We start from the raw sequence: 9,832 nt of genomic DNA, 5'->3' as shown, positions 1-9,832 counted from the left end.
TAGAAAATTAGAAATCTTATAAGGACATCAATTATTAAGGGGTCACCACTCTATAAAATTTCACTCATGCCCTCTAAATGTTTTATTTTATTTTAAGTCGTGTCATTTTTTTATCTTCTATAAACTCTGCCGACCATATAAAGACTCTTCAGGTCATCCTATGTCTATGAGAACCGAAAGTTACCTCTATTACTTAACCTATATAGTTCAATAATTTTTGGATATCCCCTTCCATGACAATCCAACTTGACACCTCCAGCCTAAGAGGGTGCATACCCATCAAATTAGTTGATTGGGTTGCCAATAAAGGTAAGCGCGTAATTCAAACGGCAGTTACCTTAAACAAAGTTGCATTTAAAATCAGAATATATTTCTGTCAACCGCGTTTCCTATACGTTTTGCTTATTTAAATACTCTCTGTTTTTATTGTTAGATTTGAGAAAGAGAGAGAGAGAGAAGGAAGATCGTTTTCCACCACCTTCTTCTCTCTCTTCCTTGTTCTATTTTCTCTTTAAAGAATTCCTTCTTCTCCCTTCCCCTGTTTCATAACCAACCAAAGATCAATCAATCAAATAGGTAATTTCTCCCTTACCCTTTCTTTTTGACATTCAATTCTCTCATTTTCCTCTTATAATTTCATTCATTTTTCGATGAATCTAGTATATGATTTAGGTCAATTATTCCATTTTGTTCTTCATTTAGGGCTTAGAATTGATCAATCATGAAAAATTGGTCAAATAAGAGAAACTTTTTCTCTCCCTCAAAGAATGTCAAACACATAGAAAACTAGAAATTTTATATTTTCATTCCTAGGAAATGTACAAAATAGATATAGATCTATATTTTTCGTAAGTGAAATAAGGAAATATCATCTTGAATTTGTGGTTCCTTCAATTATTATTTCCATTTTGGCTCCATAGTTCGTGACCGGTTTTCTTTTTGGTCTATTAATTTTCATTAAATCACAAATGACATGTTTTTTAACCGTCTTAATCGTTGATTTTTTCATTTCCTATTGTACTTTTGCCTCAAAAATTAATCCTCATATGTCCCTTCTCTCTTCTCCGACGTTTGAGAAGTGGTGGTCGCCTGGTCAGCTGCCAAGCCGGTCAACCGCCTGCTGACCTTCATGGGATTTTTTTCTTTGTTTAAGTGTTTATGGTAGCTAACCCATAGATCCAACCGAATATTGAATCGTCTGAATGCGCATGCAGAAAAACTTTAGGGTTGATTTTTGTGTTGACAACACTTGCACCAAAAGCCTGACCGATTAGGTAGCCATTATATATCACAGAAGTATGGTGGTCCGACCAACCAACACTTCACAGTTGGGAGTTAACGAAAACCACTAACATTAAAATCAATAATCTTTGTACTCTTATACCATGTAACAACCAACATTAAAATCTTCAAGACTATAGTCAATAATTTAAAACATAAATGTGAAATGATTTTAGAATTGATAGTGCTTTTTTTGGTTGAAATGATTGTGGTACACAGAAACTCGTGCGACTTATCTTGGCAGGCGCTCGTGCAACTTATCCTCGTTTATTTGGACATTTTGAGGAAAAACCCATTCCTGTTAACGAATTTATATAATTAAGAAAGATGCGTAAGTGGTTATGCTGTACTCGAGTAGAAGATGCTAATAACCGAGAAAGCGAGGTTGCAAAAAGCCATCAGAGCTATGGAGAAAGTAAGTTTTTATTATAACCTTCGTGCTTTTGTTTTACGTATTCATGAATTTGGAGGAGTACAGATTGAACATTTTATAACGTTTTCTAGTTCAAGCAGGTAATCAAAAAAGCCTAAAGAAGCAGTCTCATAGAACTGGAGTAGAAGAAGCACCACCACCACCTGTGGAAGTGCCTTTCATTTCTATAAACGAATTGAAAGAAAAGACTGACAACTTCGGGTCAAAATCATTGATTGGTGAGGGTTCTTATGGTAGAGTATATTTTGCAACCTTGACTAACGGAAAATCTGTCGCGATAAAGAAGCTTGATGTTTCATCTGAACCTGAACCAAGCACCGAGTTTCTTAACCAGGTCCGTACACAGATTTCAGTACAATTTTGATATAGTATCTCAAAATTTACATGTATGTTAAATCAAGAAAAATGGATTTCCTCGACTAATGCTTTGTCTCAGCTTTTTTTTTCGCCTGTAAATCTAAGTAACTATTGATTAATCCTCCATTTCAGGTTTCCATGGTTTCAAGACTGAAAAATGACAACTTTGTTGAGTTGCAAGGTTATTGTGCACAAGGCAATTTCCGCGTCTTAGCATATGAGTTTGCAACCATGGGTTCTCTTCATGATATTTTGCACGGTAAAGGCGTATTCATGTTTCTTTTCTTTTTCACGGGCCACAAGTTTGTTTTTATTGTTTCCCATCTTGATTTTTTGTTATTCTTTTACTGCAGGGCGAAAAGGAGTCCAAGGTTCACAACCAGGTCCTGTGCTTAGCTGGATGCAGCGAGTCCGAATTGCAGTTGATGCAGCTAAAGGATTGGAGTTTTTGCATGAGAAAGTTGAACCATCTATAATACATAGAGATGTCCGATCAAGTAATATTCTCATATTCGATGACTTTAAAGCCAAAATTGCTGACTTCAATCTTTCAAATCAAGCTCCTGATATGGCTGCCCGTCTTCATTCTACTCGAGTTTTGGGAACCTTCGGCTATCATGCTCCCGAGTAATTTTACTGAATCCATTAATTGTTGTACTTCACGCTATATCTTGATCTAATTAATTATGTCCTAGCTTTTATTTTTCGAACACCAACAATCCGACATAAGGTTTTTGGGTCTATGATACGACTTACCAATGTTATAGAGCTCTTTTAGGTTTTTCTTGTTCTTCTCGTGATATCATCAACCGGACAAGAAAATGTGTGTGTTCTTGTTCTCCCAAGCGGTATTTTGTGTTATGAAACTGAATTGTGAAAGCTGATATTGTAGGTATGCAATGACTGGTCAACTGACACAAAAGAGCGATGTTTATAGTTTTGGTGTCGTTCTTCTTGAACTCCTGACAGGAAGGAAACCTGTTGATCACACAATGCCTCGTGGACAACAGAGTCTTGTAACTTGGGTAAGTTATATACTTGTTGTGCCAATATTCGTTAGTTATCTTGATTCTTTCTGCTGATGTATGAAATGTAACTCATTTTGCGTGTCTTTTCATTTGTGATAGGCAACTCCTAGACTAAGCGAGGACAAAGTTTCACAATGTGTAGATCCAAGGCTGAAAGAATATTCTCCGAAAGGACTTGCTAAGGTCGGTCTCTCTCTATACGTATATACTATATATAAAGTTGTATTTGTTAAGTTTGTGGTACTATCACACGGTATCACTAATGGGTATTTGTGTAACAGCTGGCTGCTGTAGCAGCACTGTGCGTGCAGTATGAATCTGAATTTCGACCAAACATGTCGATCGTTGTGAAGGCACTGCAACCACTTCTCTCGCAAAAATCTCCATCTCAAGCACTCGCAACCCCACGGGTTCTCATCTAAGTACGAATGTAGTTCAAGTATTCATTTCAATATCACAAGTTTGGGGGTATATATTTGCATCTTATTAACACGATTGAATGGTTATAGTCATTTTTATATTTGAACCTTTGTTGGATAATTCGTTTTTCAAACTGGAATTGACCTAATTTATCGATAAAACTCCATAAAAACTTACTGCCTTTGATATGTATCTATTATTTCAAGTTATGTATTTTCTTACATGTCTATTGTTTTTTTTTCTTGTTGACATTCTAAACTTAGATTTATAATAATATATGTGTAATTTATGAGATGATGTTCAATATTTTTAATTTTTGACATCCAATCATACGAGGACAATGATATCAAAGACGAAGGTTTATTCGTTCGAATCAAACAGATCTAAAGACAATCTAAATGAGCCATCTAAGCGAGAAAAAAAAAGCAAATTGAAGTCTATCTGAGTCAACTCGAACACTGAGTTTAGGTCAGACATGACAGAGAGAAAAACATACATTACCTAACTAGTGGTGCTTATCAGGCCGGACAGTACGAAATAAAAGGGTCGAGGCAGGATTGCGGACCGTGCCGGTCTGAAATAAAAGGGTCCAGGCCGGATTGCGCGCCGGACCCAAGCAATCTAGGCTGGGGCCGGACAGAACCAGGTGGCCAACCCGGTGCTGGCCGGGGCAGGCTGTTTTTATATTTTATTTTAAACATGAAGTTGAATTTAAAAGATTACTTAATCCTAAAAGTAAACAAAGGAAAATATGACAAATATAAAACAACCTATAGTGACACTCAACCACTGAAGCGGAGTTCGTAGCAGCAGCCTTCTGTGCTAGTCAAGCAATTTGGATGAAACGGTTCCTTGAAAAACTAAGTCTGCAGGAAGCTAAGTGTACTACTATTTTCTGTGATAATAGTTCAACTATTAAACTATAAAAAAAATCTTGTACTACATGGCCGAAGCAAGAACATTGACGTGCGGTTCCATTTCCTTCGAGATCTCACGCGAGGAGTAGTGGAGTTGGTATATTGTGGAACACATGATCAACTGGCAGATGTGATGACCAAACCACTTACAGTGGATGAATTTCAGAAGTTTCGAAGTCAAATAGGATTCTGTCAAGTTCCATTAAACTAGTTGGAGCTAGAAACTAGTTTAAGGGAGGGATTGAAAGAAAAGTCTTATTTTTCTGTTTTGAATAAGTCATAGTTAGTCCTAGTCTCTAGGGTAGTGGGTTAGTTTTCCTGTATTTTCTCCTAGTTGTTATTCCTTTATTCTAGCCTAAGATTATATGGCTATAAATAAGCTAATTGCTCAATAATAAAAGTAGTGAGTTTTTCAGCAGAGTTCTCTAGTGTTCTGTTATTTATTCTTAACACTGTTCTCCTGAAATAATTACCCAAATCAAATCAGTTTTCATGGAGGTGTTATTCGCTATTAAGGTTTATGGTGGTTTTAATGGAGATTTTGAGGGGTTCTATAGCGAGTGGTTGAAGGGAAGGAAGGAAGATAAAATTGTTTTGATGTGATTTTTGAAAATTGAAAATTAACTTGATGAGAACTTCTATTCATCCCTCCATTTTGGTCCCTCCCCCAGCCCTTCGGCGATGTGGCAACATATCACTTGGGAGTGGAGCAATTGGAGAGAATTGTGATAATATACTCCAATGATACGTTGCCACATCGGCGGAGGGCTGGGGGAGGGACCAAAATGGAGGGATAAATAGAATTATTGACAATCATAATTATTCTTGGGACCATAAAGATTTTAGCCTTGACATTAAAGATATGGGTAGATGCGTGCATGGGTAAATGTGGCATTAAAATGCCAACTCACTGACTTCTAACGGAGGAAAGGACGGAAAAAACGAAAAAAAAGGGGCCAAATTGGAACATCTTTAGGGGGCTGTTTTGGTCAGTTGGTCATCTTTAGGGGGCCAAAATGGAATTAACCCTTCCCTTTATTTAAATTTAAATTTTAAAAATTACATTTTATTTTTCCTTATTTATTATTAACAGGAAATTGGGCAGGAGGCCCAATTTCTTGTATTTTTTTGTTAAAAAGACAACTCATCTTTTTAACTAGCTAGGCCCCAAGTAAGTTATAAAAATAGGCTTGAAGGACATTTTTAAAGGCACCAACTTTTTAAGAGTCAAAAATACCCTTCATTCAATTAGAAATACCTAGTAATAATCTAACTAATAAATCAGGAACTTGAGTTTTTCTCATGAACGAACCGAGTTGGATTGTCTGGGGTTTGAATCGATTTGGCTATAAGATAGGTTAATGTTTTTAGGTTTTGGTGATTTAATCTATTTGCTTGTTGTTTGAAGAGGCTTTTAAGGGGTTTGATTTAGTTTTTGGTTCTAAATTCTAGAGAGAGAAAGTTTTATATACTTTCAATGGAAGGAGAATTTGATAGTGTTTCAAGGTATAATCCAACTTCTTCATTGCTTTATTTTCATTGAGTTATGAACGATGGATGACAATTTGTTAGTTTTGATGTTTATGTTCAAACTTATTTGTTGGATTTATATGGAAGTTGTGAAAGTATAGTTGATGCAAGCAATGTGTTTGATAAAATGCTTGAAAGAGATGTTGTTGCTTGGAATGCAACGTTAGTTGGTTATACAAGACGTAGGTTGGTTGAAATAGCTATAAAGTTCTTAGATGAAATGCTTATATTTTTTTCTTGGACAATCATGATTGGTATTGTATGGGCAAATATCTGCCCCACGAGGTGCCCGCAGAATTTATGAACAACCGCTTCATAAGGATAAAATCCGCGAAGCATGATAAGGAGGCCCGGTAACGGCCCAAGGCGCTAGCATGATCACCAGATCCATACCCGCTTAACACTAAGCGTATCTGACACGTGTCGCGCGATAACCACCTCCTAGTACTAAGCTATCTGACGGCTAGAAGGTTATCGCGCAATCCTTAACCGCACTAATGGTGAATATTCCGTATCTTTCACTTGAAGACGGACGTTACCGGCCAGTAGCTTATCGCACATGCGGTAACATCCTGACCGTCCCCCAAGAGATTCGAATACTCATCTGACGGTCGATACGATAGATCCCCTATCTCTTAACGTACTTCCATGAGTAATGTCACAGAATAAATACGTCGGTTTCGAGCTGACCGTCATCAAGACGACCCTCCTCTACCACTATAAATACAAGAGGCTATAACCAGACCAAGGCATCCAATATTCGACAAGAATACTAAAGTAATCCTATCCATCTTCTCAAGCATTCACTCCGATAAGCCTCTCAAAGAGCTCTCTGGTCTGATATATCTCCCAACTAACGGTAACAAGCTGACGGTAACAAGCTGACGGTAACAAGCTGACGGTAACACCCGTCCAGCAGTAGCTAGCTGGCCGTATCACCTTCCTAATACCGCCACCTCCTTACCGCATCATTCATCTAGCGTTAGGACGCTTGACGTATCACCTTCATTCATCCAACGAGCCTCACCGTCCGATCCACTTACGACCAACACCTTATTACTAACCCCTTTACGGCCAGCACCTTATTGCAAGTATCCTTTACGACCAGTGAGTTAACGGCAATACTTCATTACCATCACCCTCTTAGAACAGTAAGTATATCACTACCGTGGGGATCTGTTCCGATAACTCCACGAGCCGAGACACCTAAGCACTCCGACGACGGTTACCTCCTTATCGATCACTTTATTTTTATTTATATTTGATCGAGTGTCTGACTTGACCGTCGGAGCCCCCTTAGGCCGGCACCATCCCGGTGTCCCCGAGGCTTCACGATCTCTTCTCTCTTTTTGTGTGCAGGTTCTTTTCGACACGTAGCCGGTCCCCGAAACATCCGACCCGACCCGACTTTTGACCGTCGACCCGTTGACTGTCAGACTTTCCGACCCGTAGACATTTTACCGTCTACAGGTATTTATGTTCAAATTTAGAATTTCGTGAAAGCTTTGGAAGTTTTTCGAAGAAAAGTAAAATGATGGTGCTAGAGCTTATAAAATGACTATTATGAATTTGTAAGGGTTTTAGCTAGTTTTTCGATACAACATTCTATTAGACAAAATATAATAATTTGTAACAAATTTTATGTTAAATCAATCAAAACTAATTTGCAAACCATTTGCATGGCATTGCAAGGTTCTGCAAGGTGTTTGCAAAGCTTTGCAAGGCTCTGCAAGGTGTTCGCAAGGTATTTGCAAAAGTCATGCAAGGTGTTCGCAAGGCTCTGCAAAGTTTTTGCAAGGCTTTGCTAGGTGTTTGCAAGGCTCTGCAATTTGTTTGCAAGGCTATCCAAGGTGTTTGCAAAAACCATGCAAGGTGTTTGCAATGTGTTTGCAAGGCTTTGCAAGGCAGTGCAAAGTGTTTGCAAGGCAGTGCAAGGTGTTTGCAAGGTATTTTCTTAGACTAGGGTTAGGTTGGTCTTTTTACTGAAATTGAAAATTACATAATTGCCATCAGGGAGGTGAAGCCTAAAAAACTTTGATGAATCCTCTTTAACCAAAATCATAATTTCTTAGGGAGTTTTGGCCAAATTCCCCATTATTAAATGGGAATCATAAAATAATAGATATACCCATTTTCTAGTTCACGTTTTATCAAGTTTTAAATTGATATTCAACCTTGGTTGTGGCCAGTGGTCAATGTAAATGTTGGTGTCACATTCAAACATCAGGTCAGATCACCCCTTTTTTTTGTTGAAGGAAAGATCACCCCATTTAACCTTCTATAATCTTCAAGTTTAGATTATGTTGAACGATTAGTTGCTTACCAATGCTTTTCAACTTGTACTTGATAGTTTTAACTAGATCGTAATTTGGTGGGCTGGTCTTGGTCTTATGAGAGAAACAGTTTCTGTTGCCTTGGCTTTCAATCAGGTAAGCAACTTATAACTCCAAAAGTTTCTTGTTTTCAAACTAGACTAATAATGATTGAGAATTCGTACTTGTTCTCTATTGGTTCGTGAAGTTCACATTCTCGGGTGTTACGACGAATCCACTAGATGCTACCATGGTCACAACTACTGTTTTTGTCGTCCTCTTTACAACTCTGGTTCAACTCTTAACTGAATTTGCTCGTCTTTGAGATATTAGGATTTAGGGTTCTCCAAAATTATAACAATTTTTTGGGTGCAGGTTTTTTGGTCCCTGTCGTTAACTATCGTTTCTGTCAGTCTAGAGGGGTGTCAAGTTCCAATTAGGAATACATCGAAAATGTACTCATCTTGGACTTTTAGTTGAATTTCCAAGTCGTTTCCATCAATCTTATGGGGTCTTAGAAAATGCAGTAATAATGAAGACGTAGAAAATCACAACCCAAGAACAGGGAATATAGTATCAAAACATGGCTTCTTTCAGAGCATAATCTGATTGTTCCTACGTTGAAACAGAAGAAAAAACACAAAGGGTTCTTTAAACATTGTGTAGAAAATCAGAGCCCAAGAACACGGAATATAATATCAAGTATCAAAACATGGCTTCTTTCAAAGCATAATCTGATTGTTCCTACGTTAAAACAGAAGAAAAAACACAAAGGGCTCTTTAAACATTGTGTAGTTTATAACCAGATGGTTTAACTACGAGTATCTGCTGTACTGCCAGACCTGACTCTATGGCACTACCACGGTATATCTGCATCGAACATAGGAAAAACATCAGTACAAATCATACGTAGTTCAAAAATCTCAAACAACACAAGCAATTCTAGAAAGAGAAACTCGCGGAGCATTATAGATCTCGGTCATTTGTCGAGTTTTAGCTAAGTTTTCATACATAATCTTTCATGACCAAACAACTAAGCGAAGAAGCTTTCGTAGAATTAAGCATCTCAGTGGACAACAAAGGTAATCAAAATGAAACACATATATAAAAAAAACGTAAGTAAATACGTATATAAAAAAAATTAAAACTATTTACAAGTTTATTGTCTTCACCTTCTTAATTAAATAGTATTAAGTTGATAACTTGTCTATGTGATGATACCAACACAAAAGTATATAAAAAACGAAAAATGAAAAAAATTAATACTATTTACAAAAAAATTTATTAAGACTATTTAAAGTAAATACGTATATAAAAAAAAAAGACAAATTAAAACTATTTACAAGGAAACACATATATAAAAAACGTAAGTAAATACGTATATAAGAAATTAAAACTATTTACAAGTATATTGTCATTCACCTTCTTAATTAAATAGTATTAAGTTGATAACTTGTCTATGTGATGATACCAACACAAAAGTATATAAAAAACGAAAAATGAAAAAAATTAATACTATTTACAAAAAAAAGTTATTAAGACGTTGTTAGTTCA

At 36.8% G+C, this 9,832-nt stretch overlaps 1 protein-coding gene across 2 annotated transcripts; it reads left to right on the top strand.

Annotated features, from left to right (window-relative positions):
• The first annotated feature begins 294 nt into the window (after positions 1–294).
• On the top strand, positions 295–3,811 carry LOC147550810 (protein CYTOSOLIC ABA RECEPTOR KINASE 6-like). 2 transcript variants are annotated; one of them, XM_086669822.1, is made up of 8 exons: positions 295–576; positions 1,501–1,696; positions 1,795–2,048; positions 2,204–2,330; positions 2,425–2,698; positions 2,964–3,096; positions 3,199–3,282; positions 3,381–3,811. In XM_086669822.1, exons 2-8 carry the CDS (start codon positions 1,609–1,611, stop codon positions 3,519–3,521), a joined length of 1,101 nt encoding a protein of 366 aa, XP_086525948.1. In that variant the 5' UTR covers positions 295–576; positions 1,501–1,608; the 3' UTR covers positions 3,522–3,811. The 2 variants fall into 2 exon arrangements, with proteins under 2 accessions (XP_086525948.1, XP_086525947.1); XM_086669821.1 differs by having other exon boundaries at positions 383–576; positions 1,786–2,048.
• Positions 3,812–9,832: the final 6,021 nt, after the last annotated feature.

This window comes from Eschscholzia californica, unplaced genomic scaffold (genome assembly GCF_041429995.1).
Source record: "Eschscholzia californica isolate CP2 unplaced genomic scaffold, dmEscCali1.0.p SCAF_3, whole genome shotgun sequence".
NCBI classification, from domain to species: domain Eukaryota; kingdom Viridiplantae; phylum Streptophyta; class Magnoliopsida; order Ranunculales; family Papaveraceae; genus Eschscholzia; species Eschscholzia californica.
Note: the sequence above shows the minus strand (reverse complement) of the source record. Positions and strands in the feature narration are given on the sequence as shown.